Source organism: Sciurus vulgaris (genome assembly GCF_902686455.1).
Source record: "Sciurus vulgaris genome assembly, chromosome: 7".
NCBI classification, from domain to species: domain Eukaryota; kingdom Metazoa; phylum Chordata; class Mammalia; order Rodentia; family Sciuridae; genus Sciurus; species Sciurus vulgaris.
The window spans coordinates 92,783,234-92,802,372 of NC_136467.1; the positions used below are offsets into that span (position 1 = coordinate 92,783,234).

The following is a 19,139-nucleotide window of genomic DNA, read 5'->3' on the forward strand; positions in this document are numbered from 1 at the left end:
CTTTATTTACTTTTTAAATAATTCTATAATTTTGATACAGGGAACTAAATACCTCTTACTATTTCACACCAATGCTTGTAACTACAGAGACATTCCATGAGAATAAAACAAGTGATAAATATTTTCATAACTAATCTTGAACAACCAAATTAATTCCTTGTTCAAAAGTACATTTTCAAATGTACTGTTCAAATGCATCTCCCAATTTTTTAGGACAGTGATGAGAATGTAGCTATATAAAAGTATGAGGAAATAGATATTAAAGAAATAAAACACATTCTTGAGATTAGAAAGAACCAGTATGGTCACATTTCGGCAAAAGTAGGAAAAGACTTAATAGTTTAAATATTAATTGTGATATTTGAAAGTTACTGCGGAAAGATTTGCCATTTTCATTAAACAATCTAGGAAGCCTGAGGCAGCTTAGTAAAAAGCAGTTCTCAGGAAGATGATTATCATTTTCTATAAAACTAAGGCTGATTTCTTGAGGAAATCAGAAATTATACAATAGCAGAATTATACAAGTTTTGTAGCCCAAAGGATGTGAGTATGAATTCTGTCATTCGCTAATTATATGAACTTGGGAAAATGGCTTAATCACTTTTTACTTCTTTCTTTTTTTAAATATTGAAGTCAACTTCATAAAAACATTGCAAAGAATAATAAAAATATATATCCATACAATGTAAGATTGGACAACTTTAATACAGGAAATATGAAAGCATTACGAGGTGGTCTTGATAAGAATCACCTTCCTTGTCCTTGCCCAGTAATGATTTAAGTATTTAAAGTGAATGTATAAATTATAAAAAAATTTAAATTTCAATATAGGGACAGAACAAGATTTAAAGCATTTCAGTTGCAGTTGGATGGACTTAGGGAAAGGTGCTTGTCATTCTGGGGTGGAAGATTGAAATTTAGACCATTGTAGTACTCAGGAAGTTACAAAGACCCTTCCATGATACTGGACTTGGTGCTGCTACATACTTCTCTACTCACTCCACCTTCCTGAGTCAATTGATCCCCTTTGTGCTAAGTTTATAAGTTCCTTTGCTGCATGCAACTCAATTTCAGGGATTTATGCACCTGTGTTTTTCATCACACAGTGAACTAGGCTTTTGTTCATATTCTTATTCCCCAGGGCTAGCACATAGCTCACTAAGGATGTATACACAAATAATTAATTTATTAACTATAATCTCAGATAGATTGGAGAGAGCTTTATCAGGAACTAAAAAAGAACAATATGGTGTTCTGTTTCTATGTGTTCATAACAAATTAATCCATTTGCAAACATAAAAGTCTAAAAATCGTGTTCTGGCACTATTGGTCAAAAGAATGATTGTTAATTTTCTTTAAAGGGTAATTCTGTAAGCAACAGAATGCCAAGTAGATGGTACTTACATTAGCCAAATGAGCTAGCTCTATCTCCAGAAATGAGTCAGTTGTTTTGGGTTCAGGCCTTATTGTGACCACGATGATTTTGGAATTAACAACAGTATAATTTCTGAAACAGAATAATTATGATTAAAAGAAGAAAGAGTGAAAACTATGATTTATACTGCTCAATACCTGGTGGGATGACATTAAATAAATATATCCTAAGTAAAACATAGATATGATGTTATTCATGGAAAGATAGTCAATTTACTGTTATAAACAAACCCTATCTGAACCCAGAAAATTTGGGGGGGCATTTAACCATTTTAGATGTAGAAAAGATGAAAAAGCAATAGCACTGACAAGCAGCTTCCAATTACTTTAAACTGGTTTACCTACATGGTGATGGACTGTGAACTCACACTTTCAGGCAATCTTTGAATCAACAGAATTCATTATCTCAAGGAGAACCTACTAATTTTATTTCTCATGAAATCAAATTCTCTTCTTGCAAAGTACCTGTCTTGGCAGTTTTTGAATTTTAGCAAAATGGAAAAACTTGAGAACAAGCAGTCTTTAAATAAACATTGCTACTTCTCACCTCCATTCATTTCAGCAATATTTACAGGTCACTGCTTTATATCAATGTTCTCAAAGAAACATATCTGTCTTTTGAAATATAGTACCAAGTACAGTTCATTCACAGAGAACTTAAAGTGATTTATATACAATCACATTTATAATCTATAAAAATAATATAAAAATGAACCAAATTTTTCTAGGTACTTAAAACTTTTCATTTCAAATTTATAAAATGCTGTAGATCATCCATTGTTTAAAGGTTGAAAGACTTGATTGTACTTTCTTGTAAATAAAAAAATAAGAATATTCATCACTTTTTGGTCATTTGAAATAATCACCTGTTCTTCCAAAGGGCAGATACTATTTTGGGGGAATTATATCAGGTGCCCATGCAAACATCACCACAATCAAAATGGACAATCAATTCCTTGATCTAAATAGTTTCATTGAATTCCTTGGTCCTCTCCTTTCAAGATTCTATAAGCTTGACATGCTGTCCATTATGAATTGACCTTTTTACCATTTCATTTCAATAGAGTGACACACTACATAGACTTTTGTTGTTTCACTTAGTTCACTTTGACATAAAATTTTGAGATTCATACATTTTGCTTGTTTTTTGTTGCTAAATGATATTCCATGGTATAGATATACCATAATTTATTTATATAATCATCATTAAATAAGCAAACTTTGGGTTACTCCTGGTTTTTAGCTTTTATGAGTAAGCTCCATGTGGCTATTATGAAAAATTGTCATACACCTCTGTGTAGACTTATATTTTCATGTATCTTGGGTAAATCCTGGGAGTGGAATTGTTTGGTCATGTGATGAAAGCATGTTTGAATTTACAAACCATACTGTTTTTTAAAACAGGCGTACCATCAAAGTACTATAGTTCTGATAATAGTAGAGTGATACTGAACCTCTCATTCATTATGATCATGTTTTCTTCTAATGGGTTGGTATTTGACACGATATTTGACTTTCTAGAAAATAATGTTGAACTATTACACAGTTTGGAATTACTGCATTTAGTTGCAAAGGAACTGGAAGCATACTTGGAGTGGGACAACATTTTTTAACTGAATTTCTCATATATTTATTCAAATAACAGATTCATACACAAGAAGGTATGTGCCTAATAGTAAATAGGAAAAACCCATAAGTCATAAATATATTTTACTTTTCTTAGGAGGAAGGTGGTTGCAAACAGAGAGCTAGTTAACTGTCCATTGTTTCATTTAGTGTTAATCAGTCAACTGAAGGTAAGCTACCTTGAGAAAAATAAAACACTAAGCTCTAAATGTCAAGTTCCTTTTGCCAAATTATTTTTTCTCTGTGAACAAAAGTAATCAGGGAGTCAGATGGAAATAAATAGAATTAACAAAGTTAGAAGGCCATCCTGGGTGATTGATCATATTAGCAGAATTGACAGGCCTCCTGCATAATGACAAGCTGTCTACAGCAAAGAGATCAGGGAATGTCTGTGTTACCACCAGAAAACTTTTGTGGGTTTCTCCCAGAGAATAAAACTGACACTGAACACACAGATGCTGATTCTTTATTCAGGTTAGCCTGAGTATATTTGAATCCTTATTTGGTTACGTGAAACTAAAATATTGATGCACCACTCAAATTCCATCTACCCCCTTACTCTGGTTCTGTTTATCTTTCTTTCTTGCTATAAATGAAAACCAGTGACTGCCAATTTTAATTAATGCTAGATAATTTATAGCAAAAGGTATTAGTATTATTTTTCAGGTTATATAAATGGAAAAAATTACTAAAAAACACAAGCATGTGTACTCTATTTAGGAGTTTTTTCAGTTCCTTTAAGATACTTATGAACTGGAGTGTTTTGGGCATGTGGAGATTTTTGGCATTGAGCAGTGTGAAACAAAGTATCTAAGATAGGGAGCCCTCTGTAAGAGTTTTATTCTGTCAAGTTCATTAGCTATTCAACAACTGGGGTTGTTGAAGAAGGTCCCTAGTATATGTTATGGTTTTGCTAGGTGTGTTGTAATGAGTTGAATTTAGTTGGGAATGTATATGTGTCAATTTAATTATACATGCAGGTGTGCTTACCTCATTTGTGTGTGGGACCCCCTTAGCTTGTGCCACAACACTGTAACACCTGTACCATATACCAAATTCTAACACAGCATCCATTGGATACTCTTTCCACAAGTGTAAACTCTTGAGAATGGTGAGAATGGTATCTATAGTTGTATATACTCATTGCATTATGCTTGGCATATTTTAGTGCTCCACAAAACATGTTTGTTAGCTTTGTAAATGCCAAACACATTCTACACAAAATATCAAAGTTTTACCATGTAGATTTAAAAATGCAATCCCAAAATCACGGTATTGAAATGTTAATAAAAGAAAAAAAAAAGAATTTATATTATGCAGTAGCTCCTTTTTATAAAAAAAAGTGTATACTGTATATTTCTTTAATTTATTCCATCAATTATTATAATTTGCATAAGTGAATATCTGGCTTCTAATGTGCCCTGTCAGGCTTTGTGATCTACTAATGCTTTCTGGCTGGTTATGCGTTTATATTCACAGCTAGGAAAGCAAATCTTAGAGCCAAATGGATTTCATGACTAAAGTAATACAATTTTTCCCTGTCCTTGAGATTTGGGTTAGTTGATATCTAAAACATTTAAAAATGTGTTAAGTCACCTGTTCAAAGGAGATTCAACTTATTCTTCATAGTCTTTGCAATCTTAAGATGTTTAGGGCACACAAAACATGTCTCAAAGAGAATTAATAAATGATTAAAATTTCAAAGCAGCTGCCTACAAGAGACTTAAACTACACAATATACATAAAGTGAAGGACTGAAAAAATATTCCATGTAAATGGCAAAAAAAGAGAGAAGCGTTGGGATATACTTAGACATATAGAACTTAGGTCAAAACTGTTACAAGAGACAAAATATATTATGTAATGATAAAATGATCAATTTGCCAGGAAAATGTACCAATTTTAAATGTATAAGCACACAAATATATAATGCAAAAAATGACAAATAAGTGAGAATTAAACAATAATCCTAGAAGATTTCAACACTTTATCTTAATAATGGATAGATCATTTAAACAGAAGATCAAAAAAGAAAAACAGGGGACATGAATAGCACTGTAGACCAGAAGAACCTAACAGATATGCATACAGTGACAGCAGAACACCAGATTCTTCTCAAGGACACACTGAATATTCTCCAGAGTAGATTACCCCTTAGGCCACAAAACTAATCTATTAAACTGAAGATGACTGAAATTATAACAAATACTTTCCCCAAATATAGCTTAATGAAAATGGAAACGAAACACAAAGGAAAAACAGGAAATTTTGCAAATAGATGAAAGTTAACACACTTTTGACCAACCAATGTGTAAAGAAAGAAATCACAGAGATCACAAAATGCCTTGATGCAATTGAAAGTAAAACTGCAACATTCCAAACTTCAGAGTTGCAGCAAAAGCAGTACTAAGATAAAGGCCAAAACATAAGACATAAAAATCATAAAACTCCTGGACACACACACTCACACAAAAAGGAAAAGAAAACTTTATGACACTCGATTTGACAATTACTTGACCTTGAGTCCAAGAAAAATAGAAAAGATAAAATAAATGAAATTACATTGGACTTAAAAAAAATCTTTGTTCAGGAAATGAAATAATATAGTGGAAAACTAACTTACAGAATGAGAGAAAATATATGTAAATCATATATCTGATAATGGGTTATATCCAGAACACAAAGACAACTCCTACAGCTCAACAATAGCCCAAACCTTCAAATAATCTGATTAAAATATGGGCAAAATACTTGAATAGCTATTTCTCCAAAGAAGATATACAGGTGGGCAACAAGCATGTGAAAAGATATTCAATAATACTAATCACCAGAGAAATGCAAATCAAATATATAATGACATATCATCTCATAATCATTAGGATAGTTACTATTGAAAATAGAAAACAAAATAACAAGTGTTGGTTAGAATTTGAACTCATGTGCAATGTTGATGAGAATATAAAATGTTGCAGTCTCTTTGGAATACAGTATTGGTAGTTTCTGAAAAAAATAAAAAGTAAAATTACCATATGATACAATCATATGTACAACCACTTCTGGGTATATATTCAAAATAAATGAAATTAAGATCCTGGAAAAATATTTGCATGCCCACGTTCATCAAGCACTATCAACCATTGCCAAAAGTTGGAATATACATATGCAAATATTCAGTCTTTGTAGAAGGAAATCTGGTTAAATGCCTATCACATGGTAACCTGAAGGAACTTCATGCTTATTGAAATAGATGAATAACACACAGAAAGGACAAAATACTGAATGATTCCATGAATATAAGATATCTAAAGTGATCCAATGATTAGAAAAAGAAAGTGGTGGTTGCCAAGGGCTAGAGGAAGTGGAAAATAAGTTGTTCTTTAGTGGAATAGCACTTCAATTTGGCAAGATGAAAAAGTTCTAGACATGGTTACACAAGTGTATATAGATCATTACTGTACTGCACACTTAAAAATAGTGAAGATGGTAAATTCTGTTGAGTTTTTACCATATTAAAAAAATATAATGTAATATTATAGAAAGAAAAATCAGTGGAGGGAACAGGAAATTAGTGGTACACATGAAGGGTAGCCACATAAAATATGTAAAAATATGCTTTTGGTTTAATTAAAGTTATTAAAATTTCTGCAGTCTTTTTCCATTTTTAGATGTATCATTCATGTAGCTTCAAACTTAAGAGTGTTCATAATTGCTTTAAATGAGATCCCCAATTTAAATGAAGCATAAATAAAATTGATGATTTCATATATTCTGGGAACTGGGGGATTTTATCAAAATCTTTAAGAAAAATATATTCATGTTTTAAAACTAAAATTCCCTAAGGGCTACTGAAATGTAAGGTTCCGCTTACTTAGAACTTTGAAACTAATTAGAAATTCAAGTTCAGTTTTATAATATACAGAAGTAATATGCTAAGTGATCAGAGATTTATTTTCCCTTTTAAAAAGTGTGGCCAAATTAAGCCCAGATTTTTGTTAATTATTTGCTATCACAATGCACAATTTTAATTCTTAATGTCTTAATGACAGGAAACACTAAAACAACATAGATTGTCATAAAATTGCAGTATTTTGTTATAAAATGAGAAAGAAGAAGCAAACTTCAAAGTTTAGTTTCTGAAAGTAAAGAACACATGTTCTTGAGAAAGCTGACTGCTCAGGTTGATGGTTTTCAGCATGTACTGGTGTAAATGTGGTTATATCTTCATTTTTGTATTGTTTCCAAGAGTGCTTATTTCATTTTCTTTTCCTATGCCTGTCTAATTCCTTTGATATTAGGAACACAAATGAGTTTAATTTCCTGAATATATAAAAAAGTTCAGTATCATTTATATTTATTGTCAGTGTGCTTGATAGAAATTCATGTGATTTTGCATTATTGAAATTTGTTACTTTTTCAAAGATAATTTTCCATCTACTTTAGGTTTTATCTTCATGAATATGTCTTAGTTCTCACTTTGTCTTTTTTTCCTGGCATTTTAATACTAGAGTAGAATTCATATGTAATTTTATTTAGATCCTTTATACTATCTTATATGTTAATAGATACATTAAAATGCATTTTTTGTTTGTTTTCAAAAACATGATTGCATTTTCCATGTGTCTAACCAGAAAAATTACATACTATTCACATACTGAGAAGTTTTGTGTTTTCCCCACATAACTGGAACCTACCTGCATTTACTAAATAAATCTGAGAGTGGATTATTTACAACTATTTCCTGAATTCTTGGCTTCAGTGTATGTTTGGATATATTATTCTTTTTCCTTGAGATAAATTCTTGGAATTAGAAATACTACAATCCCTTTTTAAGTTTCTTGACTTTATCAAACTGGCCTCCAAAATGTTATAAAAATGAGTTACACATGCCTCTAATCTCAGTGGCTCAGGAGGCTAAGGCAGGAGGATCTCAAGTTCAAAGCCAAAAGTGAGACACTAATAAACTCAGTGAGACCCTGCCTCTAAATAAAATTTTTAAAAAAATTGGGCTGGGGATGTGAGTCAGTAGTCGAGTGCCCCAGAGTTCAGTCCTTGATAGACCCCCAACCAAAAAAAAAAAAAAAAGAGTTAAAATTCTCACAGTAGATTATGGACTTGCCAAGTGGAAGATATTTGAAATCTTGATGTGAGAGGGGTCTCTGTGCTGGTGTCTCCCTCAAAGGACCCTCTAGCCTGGACTGGCCAGTCTTCTTTTGTCAGGCATATAAGTGGTCATGAGAAGAAGGAAGGAGGAAGGAACTCAGGTCTTGAATTTAACAACCCAGGTTTGGGCCCCCAGGCCAAACTTGGGGCTACCTGAGATTGTCCATGTATGGCCACTTTCATATAGGCCTTATACATGTTCTGCAGTAGATTCATATGTATTCACACACTATCAAAGAAATGCATGGATCTTATTGCTTAAAGCAATCAATATTAGCAGCACAAAGAAAATGAGATACAGTGAAAGAGTCCTCATTCTGGCAGATGAAGACTTGAGTTGGATTTGAACTCATTTACCTACTATGCATACAATCTTAGGCAGGTCACTTAAGTCATAATGATTGTAGACACCTCACCTTTGAAATGAGATTCCAGATGACATTAAACTCTAAAGGGCCTTGCACATCAATATCCTATAGTTCTATAATGTTTGAGTTTAAGAAATTATTCTGAAGAAGAAAAAGATGAGAGAGTGAGAATGGCACCTATTTAGTTTGGACTTGAATAGAGCACTTTTCCTTCAAGGAACAATTTGAATTGACTTCATTTTAAAAGGGAAGACAGTCAAACAGTAAAATAAAAATTGCAGTTTGACTAATAGTTGAATGCATATTAGGGTAATAGAAGGAAAGAAGTGTCTAAATAAAAAGAGTCAACATGCAAAATTATTTATATACCTTTATAAGATGAAAAATCTTCAAATTATTTTGTATTTGAAACATTATATTAAGTCCTTCCTCATAGTCCTCACAAGGGAAAATTATGCAAAGCATCATTTCAAAAATGAATATACCAAAATGTAAAATTTCTGGGAAACTAACAGCGAATCTAATATTATTTGACATATGGGGAAACATGCCTCCAAATATTTCAAAATATAATTAGTAAAATGATCACTGAGGAAAATATTTCATGAGAATTTATAAACAATAAGTAAACCTATAGAAAAAATTGTACATTTTCACATATTAAAAAAGATTACCCTTTCCTATTAGGCTCAGTTCATACAAACTAATATAATAAAACAAGAAGATACGTGTATTTTATTCCTTTGTCCCTAATATTTTCATAGAATAAGCAATATCTGTATGCCTTATTTTAAAGGACTGGTTTAGACAAGATATTTGAGCACATAAGATAATCAATTATTCCTGAAAAAATTCATTGACCCTTTATTATTTAGTAAGCACTTGAGTGGGAGTCTTAAGAGTGGAGGGGACTTGAAAGAATTAATATTGTACCATAAATGACACCAGTTAATGTTGGCTGAGTAACTCTGAAAGAACTATTCTTGTCTCTTAAAGGATATATTCTTATTTAGCAGCTCTGTCACTGTTAAACTCACTAGACTTTCTGGAAGAATTTTTTTGAAAATTAGAAAAACAATACTGAGAGTGCTCAGTGGTTATATGATTTTATTATATGAGATAACAGAAAATAAGTAAAGACTAATGTTTCACCTTTAAAGACTATTTAAACTAACATTTCATCCTTAGTAATCTATTGTCATTATTTCTGGTCAAAGACCTAAATATGGATATAGTTTTTTTAATAGTATCTATATTTAGTGAATAACTTTGTAGATAAAAAGTCTGAGTAGGTACATATATTTATATTTATATCTGAAAATATGTTGTTTTTATCTGACACATAATAACTGCACTTATTTATGGGGTACAGTGTGAAGTTTTGTGGTGGATATGTTGTATAATATTCATATCATGGTAATTAGCATATTTATCATATCAAACATTATTTCTTTGGTGCTAAGAATATTAAAACCTTTACTAGTGTTTTATGAAATATATATTTTATTATTATCTATAGTTACTCAACTGTGCTATAGAATAACAGAACTTAGTCTTTCTAACTGTAAATTTATATTCATTAAATATTCCTAATTCTTATACAGAGGTTACTAAGGACTTTACTTAAGAACATGTAGAAACTGTCTGATATATATATATATAGTATATATACTAATTATAGTATATATTAATATACTATAATAATATAAAAATATATATTAAATAACTATATTAATATTAGTATATAGTATATAAATTTATATATACTACAAATCTATATATATTATATGTTTATAAATTTATGTATTTATATAAATATATATTTAGTTTGTTTTGTTTTCAAGGCTGGAGACCAAACCTAAGAATTCTTGAAGTTGGGAAGAACATTCAAGTTCAATGTACACAAGTAAAAAAAATGTCAGTGACTTGCCCAAGAATCTATTGAAATTCCTATGTGTCTCAGGTGATTTCTGGATAGTTACTCTTCCAGATTATTCTGCTCTATTCATTAAATCACACACAGTGTGTCCATTAATATACTCATGCTCTATAAGTGACAACTGCCTCTGCCATGATTTAAAAAAAATGCAACCACCAATTAAATGTTTCTTTTTCTTTTTACAAAAAAGACTGGTATCCCTAGATAAATTTCCAATTTTCTTGACTGCATAGATTCATGAAATATGGAATGACTTGATTTCATTTTTGTAGGTGAATGAGTTCTAAAATAAACAGAACAAAATTAATCATTCAACTTTGTTGGCCATCTAGAGGGAAACTGATAATCAAAAACATTTCATGTTGAATAATTATTTTGCATTTACTATTGCCCTCAGGATAAAAGATTTTATGAGTTTGTGCAGCACATAAATGTACTTCTATTTTAAGTTGAACTGAAGGCAGTTGAATTGAATTGTGTAGTGACTGGCAAATTTATAAAACTCTTGTCATGATACATTGAAATTTTTTAACCAGTCATCTGCTTTTAAAGTCCATGTCTAATCTAGAACTCTTAAAAGTTATACCTTAAGTAAATTAACTCCCTGTGGAAATAAGAGTCTAGTTTTATCTTTCCAACATATCTCCTCTAGAGGCAAGGTGGCACTATCACTACAAGAATTTTTATCTGGGACTACATATACCAATGCATTTTAATAAAACCAGTGGAAAGGTTGAGAGTAAACTTACTAGTTTTGAAAATATTATATTAACAAAATGCAACCAAATTCAAATATATCCAAATTCACAAAGCCCCATTTCACCCAGAGGAGGGTACTATAGAAAATGTAACTTCCCCTGATTGTCTCTATGGTCGAAGGAGAACAAGCTTTGCATCAATAGGGACTTTGGTTAATTCACCTCCTGCATTAATAATGTGTTTTACACAGAGATTTTTCTCCAAAAAATCATGCCTAGTCATTGTCACTTCCTTGGGCAGCCTTCAGCTGCTGGATGGAACTCTAATTGTTTTTACTTATTAGACTATGTGTTGTGACCCAGGTATAACCGTATCCATCACTCATATGCTCTCCACCTTAAAAACTTTGCTTTATTTATGGGAGTATGGGGGATTAGCTCAGTGCAATTGTGACTGTTTTTAACCAAAATACAACTTTGTCTCAATCCTCCAAAATGAAGTGGTGTGGAGGAAACAGGTCATTTTGAGTAATAGGACCACTGTCCAAAGGGACATGAATGATGTTTTCTGTGAGATCTGGCAAAGTAGACAGACAACAGAACACATAAATTGAATGTTGGTAGAATTACTACTTGTTTTTTTGTAAATGTCTGACAGGAAAGAAATCAATAGATTTCTTCCAAAAATAGTCCTCTAATTGAACAACAGCATTTTCTCTTAATGTCCCTGTAATTGAAAATGTATTTTGAAGCTAATTGAGATCTTGTGCAAATGAAGAACAAAACAGTGTTTTCCGAGTCCTCACAGTACTCCTTTAATTTCATGTAATGTTGATGAACAGTATCATTAAGTACAAATAGAGAGAGAAGACAGATTGATTTTACAATGACCCATTCTATTACAGAGACTTGAGTTCTTTCTTTTCATTTTTTAGTCTTTAAGCAGGTCCTGATTAGGTACAAAAAAATTTCAGGGCTACAATCAAACGCCAAAATTGTTTTCCCTACTTGTTTTAAAATGCATAATATGCTAATAACCTGTTCACTAAGCTGATATGTTCTATTTTCATTTACAAAAAAGCGCCCTTTGTGTTACCAAGGCTTGTTTGACTATTTTCATAGAATGAACCATAATCACATTTTAGAATAATTTATAAGGTTTGCAACAATGTCTTAATTTGTAGCTTACCTCAAAGTGGGGCAAAATGAGATCTAAGTTTTGTATAGGACTGCTCCAAGAACAAATACAGATGATTCATTCTAATTCTAGAAGGAATAAAATTAAAAATATTAGAAAACCAGCAAGAAAATACAATTTTATAAAAGTTCAATCTGTCAATCCCAAGAGGAGTCCAGTACAAGCTGTTAAAAAGATGCAGCTAGGAACTGAGATGCACTCTAAATGTACATGGGGCAGTTTGACACACCCCATTCTACGTATTAATTATACCACCATGAGAATCTGGTTTTGGTAGAGGCTAGGACAAGAATCTGCTGTAGTTGCATTTAAAAGTTTAAATACCCAATGACATGGAGAAAAGGAGCTGATTCTCTTTTGTAGCATTCACTTTTAGATCAAAATCTCCAAAGTGAGAATTAAGATTACACTATTGCTTTTGAAGATAGCCATTAATTTTAAAGGTTACTTAAAATGGTCTTAAAAATTATTTTTTCCACATAAACTTGTTTCTATATGCCAAAATAATACCTTCTAACCAAAGTATATTGTAGTGTGAGGCAGAAATAAAAATGAGTTTGCATGCATAATGCAAAAATTTGTACTTTTATGTTTTCCCCCCCACTTTAATGGACCCTTTCCATCAGTAAATTCAGAGATTTGGAAACCAAGTGTAAACTGTCTCATATTTCCAAAAATTAGTCTGGAATCCACGATTATAAACTGTGCCAAAATTACTTAATGTTTATACCTAGGGTTTCATTAAATGAATTCATCGGAAATGTTTTGTTCAATACTCAAATTATTTTAGTGTTTACCATTTTGAAGATCAGGGGAGTGAAATACTTTTTGGAATAACAACCCTATCTTCTGAATTCCTTGCCCAGTCAACCATTCCTTTCCGTCCTTTCATTGGGAAGTTGATGTCTGTTAGAACAGAGGCTGCTGGAAGCTTTTGAATGCTAGCCCACTATTAAAAAGAAAAGGATAATGTTAAACGATCTCACTTTTCTTTTATTGTAATTAAAGTTAATCAAATTAAACCTTGTAGCACATTCAAAAATAAAGTTCAAGTCAAAATTATATACTGGAGCAGCAAATAAGCAAGTATTATTATCAGACCAGTACTTTTTTTTAAGGTTGCTGAATCCATTTATCCAATTTGGTTTGTGTTATTTTCAGCAGAGATTATGCTATAATGGTCAAGGATGGAATGAATATTCTGAGAGTAACAACAAATGTTGTCATACTGGTGGTTCATAGTTGACCTCTGTTACTGTTTAGACACTCATATGGTATTCTCTAATATTTGGTTAACTGACAGACTGAAATTTGTACTTAAATCTGAACTTTGTTTTCAAAACAAAAATTTTTCATGTTAACATTATCATCAGAACAAGTCTATTTTGGATTACATGGGGTACCATGAAGACATGGACAACAAAGTCACATTGCTGTGAGAGACAGAACCGTCAGCCACATGACTATGGCACCAATATTGACATGATTACTGAGCTGTTATTATATGCAGGAACATTTATCAGGTAGGTTAATAATAATATAATCTTAAGACTTCTCCCTAAAACTGAAAGGAAGATATATGTTAATGGAGGTTTGTGTCTTTACTAGCAATAAACATTTTAATATGAATTGAAAAAAAATCATAAATGATGTTTGGTAATGTCTGAGTATTTCATCATATGTAATATGTGTAATACAAGTTCTTATATTTTAAGATGATTTATAATAATTATCGATTAAGAAGTTTAATTTGTAAAATTTTACATGGTCATGCTGGTTCTACATGAATGTTTCAAGTGTCCCACGGAGGATTTAAGTGGAAAGATGATAGGAAAAACTGTAAAAGCTGTCACAATAGGAAAGCTAAAGTAAAAAACCATTAGGGTGTTCATAAGTGGATTCATTTAAAGGAACTTGTAATTAAATCAGGAGAGAGGATGAAAATTAAGAATTTAACATATTAGTTGTATAAATATAGTACTGCACCACTGGCTTAGTTTCAAATTAAATTGGTTATGTATTATTGCATCACACTAGTGAAATTATACTTCATTAAAGCTCTTTCAGGCTATTATACACATCCATTATCAGAGGCAGGATGGGATTTCACTTTGACTGTAATTTGACATATTAAGCTTTAAAAAGGATTTTCTAACTAAACTGTTGAAGGAACGAAGGTACGTGGTAACACATAAACTAGTTATGAATGTTTAATGCTATTTTTGGATAACAGCTATAATTGGTTAGTTTTCTTTAATTTTTACCTAAATACTTTTACTGTTCATAATTAACCTCAGTTCAAATGTCTCAAAGGGTATAAATTCTCTTGTGCATGGGAAGAATCAGCACATTCTTTCTTGAGTCTCAAAACTTAATTTAAATTTTATTATTATTTTGTTTTTTTTATTTTTTGGTACTGGGAATAGAACCCAGGGGCACTCTATCACTGAACTACATCCCCAGTCCTTTATAGTTTGAGACAGGGCCCTTATTGAGTTCAGAAGCTAGCCTGAAACTTACAGTTCTGCCTGATTCTCCTGAATCTCTGGGAAGACAGTTGTGTGCCACTGCGCCCAGCGTACACTTTATTTAATGTCTAAAATAAAGTACATCTACTCCAATTTTCTTTGATTCTAACTTTGGTTGTCTTGGGGTTTAGACAAAATCAATCTCTCTGACAAAAACTGATTAAAAGAAATGAATGTTTTCTTATACACAACTAGTTTTTGCTCTAAAGGAAAATAAACCAGAGATAAGAGGCTGGACACTGAGGTCTAATATTTCTCTATTTATATATACATTAGATAGAAAACTACAATCAAATAATGCAACAAATTTTAAAATGGAGGATATCTGTATCAACTCTAGGTCACTTTACCTTGAGTAAATTTTAGTTTAATAACGGTATTTATAGATCTGCAAAGTGGTATAGTGGTAAAAGCATGTAACTTACTTCATGAATACATTCACTCTCCGTTAGAGTACATGTACAGAAGCTATCAAATTATAGCTATATGGATGGATTAAATTATATTTTGAAAATAGTATAGATTAAAGGAGTATAAAAATGGTTAAGGTCACTAATTTGAATACCAAGTTCTTTAAAACACATATTCTCAGGATAGGGAGTGCATAAAACCAAATATTTATTCCTTAATTATGCTAAGAAGGCAGTATATATATGTATATGTGTGACTATTATTATACCACCAAATATAATAAGCATATGTAAATTCAAAATGTTTGGAGATTTTTTCTGTAAAGATGCTGAATTAGTTCTTTTTGATTTTTTTTTCTTTGTAAGTTTAGTTTTAATTGGAAAATCAAAGTTTATATTTATCATGTACAACATTTTTGAGATATGCATATATTGTGAATAGCTAAATTGAGCTAATTATCATATGCATTACTTCATATACTTTTTTTAGTGAAAACACTTAACATCTACTCTTAGCAATGTTCTCCTTAAAATAAGATGATATTTTCAGTAAACCATTATAAAATGGAATATGAAGCTGGCACAGTGGTGCTTGCTTTAATTCCAGCCAACTGGGGAGGCTAAGAAAGGAGAATCTACAGGAAGATTGCAAGTTCAAAGACAACCTCAGCAATTTATTAAGTCTCTATTTCAAAATTAAACAAAAATGGGGCTGGGTATGTAGTTCAGTGGTAGAATGACTCTGGGTTCAATCCCCAGTATCAAAAAAAAAAAAAAAAAAAAAAAAAGGTAGAGAGAAAGTTTGATTTAATCGACATATAGGATTCAAATACTAGCCTTCAAATTCTCAGTAAATGTTTTTGAAAATATGAAGTATTCAAAGTTTTAGATATAAATATATATCTTTCAGTATTTATTTTTTTTAATACTGGGAATTCAATATAAGGTTCCTCTACCATTGAGCTACACACTCAGACCTTTTGAAAAGTTTCTTATTTTGAGACAGGGTCTTGCTAAATTGTGTGATCTGGCCTTGAACTTGCAATCCTCCTGCTTCAGCCTCTAAAGTATCTTGGATATAGGATTGCACCACCTTGCCAAGCATCAAAATTAAACCTGCTTACCTGAAAACAATTTTTATTTATCAAAACTTATTTAAAGATGACTTTTATTTCTTTCAGTCCCTGTAGGAGAAGACACTTGGATCAATTCGGTACCCAATCCCTTCCCTTCATGGGATTGCCTGTTTCAAACTCTTAGGTAAATTTAGATAGAGTTTTGGCCTTTAGGGAAATGGAAAGCTAAGATATTAAGTGAATACGAAAGAGGGAAGATTAAAAAAGAAATGCCACTTAAATGATATCTAGAATAAATACATGCCTAATGTTGATAAAAGGACATAATACCAAAGCCCAAGTGCATCAGTTACATTTGTGGCTTCTGGAAAAATTGCTGAATAAAATCCAGTCATTGTGGGTGTTCAGATGATGGAGCAACTTGCTTTTAAAAAATTGAAAAAAAATGCTTTTCTACAGAAGATTATAGTACTTAGAAGAAACCTCAAGGGCACCGTGTCCCTGAACAAATAGGTACATTCTGAATGCTACCAAGAATATCTTAAATTCACTGTATAGTGTTTTCATTACAACACCTAGATTTGATTTCTTATATAATAAAAGAGGTGACTCATAACTGATAAACATTGGAGCAAAACCAGCCACACTTCCATTTTTCAATTTTGATACTTTCATTTTGGATTTGGATATGCAGCATACAATACTTTGAAAGTACAATATCTTGTCATTTTTTTTAGATGGGTCCCACTGAGGTGCTCAGGCTGGTCTTGGACTCATCATGTCTTTTAACTGGCCTCATTTTCAAAGGACTCAGGTTTAGTATAGATTTTTGTTCATCAGGAAGTACAAGGGAATTTTTGCAGATGGACCTAAAGGTACATAAGCCATTTTTTTTCATGGAAATAAAGGATCCCTCCTTTGTTTAATCAATGCAAGATAGTGTTTTAAAACTTATTAATTAGGGAAATTATAATATTTTTACCCTTTGCCTTTATGGAGTCCTAGAGAAGGGGGAGTCTCTCTTATTGTCCATTGTACTGTGCTCCATGTAAAAATTGGAGTTAATTTGACACCTCACCTGAATTGTGAACAGAAATGGAGGGCATGTAGAAGGGAAAGAATAGAGAGCAAGAGAGTAAAAATGTATGGATGAAGGCTATAGAGATAAGCAAAACAGACAAAGTACAACACAAGAAAACAGCAGTCTACTGGAGGGGTTTATGAGTGGACTCTGGATCTGGGCCACAGCTCAGCACCTGAGTTTTCCCTAGTTTCACAATCTAGTTTCAGTTTATATTTGCTGTTTTATGTAATTATTATAGAATACACTATCAGTCCCTCAAGTCTCAGTTTGAAAGATAAATTCCATGTTCAACTTATGGGTTGTCTAACTGAGAAAATTGCCTAACCCTTCTGTGCCTCAATATGTCTGTAACATGGGAATAATACCAATAATTCATTGGGCTAGCAGAGAAATAAATAAGTGTGTATCTTTCAGGAGCTGAGAGCAGTATACATAGAACACTGTCTGGAGCATGGAGTCCTAGGTAAGTGTTGGCTAACATCACTAGACCACATTTTCTCATAATGAAGTTCAAGAAAACTATGTCATGATGTGTTTTGTATTATGATGATGTATTTGACTTTTGCAGTAAACATTATATTTTGGTTGTCCTTCAGTGACCTTAGTCATGACATTAAATATTCAAAACTTTCTGTTAAATATATTCATATAACCAAAGGCAGGAACTGCATTTGAAATAAATAGAGCTCATCCTGTAGTACTTAAATGTACCACCTAGGGAGCTGAATAAGGTTTCCTTTTTATTCAATCTTATTCCTTTTCCTTCCTTCCTTCTTCCTTCCATCCCTCCTTCTTTCCTTCCCTCTTTCTTCCCTTCCCTCCTTGTCCTTCTTTATTCTGATAGATTCTATCAGAGGAAAGAGCTTCCTTCTTGGTTTATTTATATATACAAGGTCAGTCTGGTTAAAAACATATTGCTTCAATAGAATAAGAGAATTGTTCATCATGAATGACAAATTCAGAATTTCCATTGCAGCTGAGACCACGGACTGCAAAGAGCACTTCAAAAGCACTATTTTTAAGCATCCATCTAGGTGTTTAATGCAGTGACATAAATTCTGTAGCACTCAATGTAAATGATCAGAGGAAATACCCAGGCAGGACCCCTCATAACCATAAACAAATGTGTAAGGGAATAGCAAAGTTGCTTAAAGTCTTCCTTAAAGACTATCCTTTCCCTTGTTATACTAATTTTTCTACTGTATATGAATATTAAATCATTTTTCATGTTGATTCATAATTCCTCGTGTTGACAAACTGGATGTTGACCCATCAATATTAGAAAATTGCCCAGTTCCAAAATGGAACTGCTTGTGGCAGACATCACTGAAGAGCACTAGATTTTCACCTGCAGTTTTGAAATCCTGTGTAAATAACATAGGGATGGGGGTGATGATGTGTTGGCTCTGTTAGAAAGTACTTACAAGCTTTGTTCATGTGTTCATAACAAACACAAATGGCCTGAGCTAAGCCTGCATGTGGTGTGAACCCCTTGGCATTGAGCGGCTTAAAAAAGCCATGCTTTTCCTATTTACATAGTGATCCTTAATCCCTAGTGAAATAGGGTATTTGGGAAGGATAGCTGAGATTTATTGAACACATGCCAAGAGCCTGGCAC

The 19,139-nt window shown here is 32.0% G+C and overlaps 1 protein-coding gene across 1 annotated transcript in view; it reads right to left on the reverse strand.

The window, feature by feature from the left end:
- Positions 1-19,139, reverse strand: part of ADGRB3 (adhesion G protein-coupled receptor B3) — a 684,429-nt gene that overhangs the window by 294,245 nt on the left and 371,045 nt on the right. Inside the window, 6 exon segments of the mRNA XM_079147374.1 lie at positions 1,405-1,507; positions 12,415-12,425; positions 12,427-12,444; positions 12,450-12,485; positions 13,221-13,246; positions 13,249-13,372. Of these exon segments, the coding sequence (XP_079003500.1) occupies positions 1,405-1,507; positions 12,415-12,425; positions 12,427-12,444; positions 12,450-12,485; positions 13,221-13,246; positions 13,249-13,372 (318 nt within the window).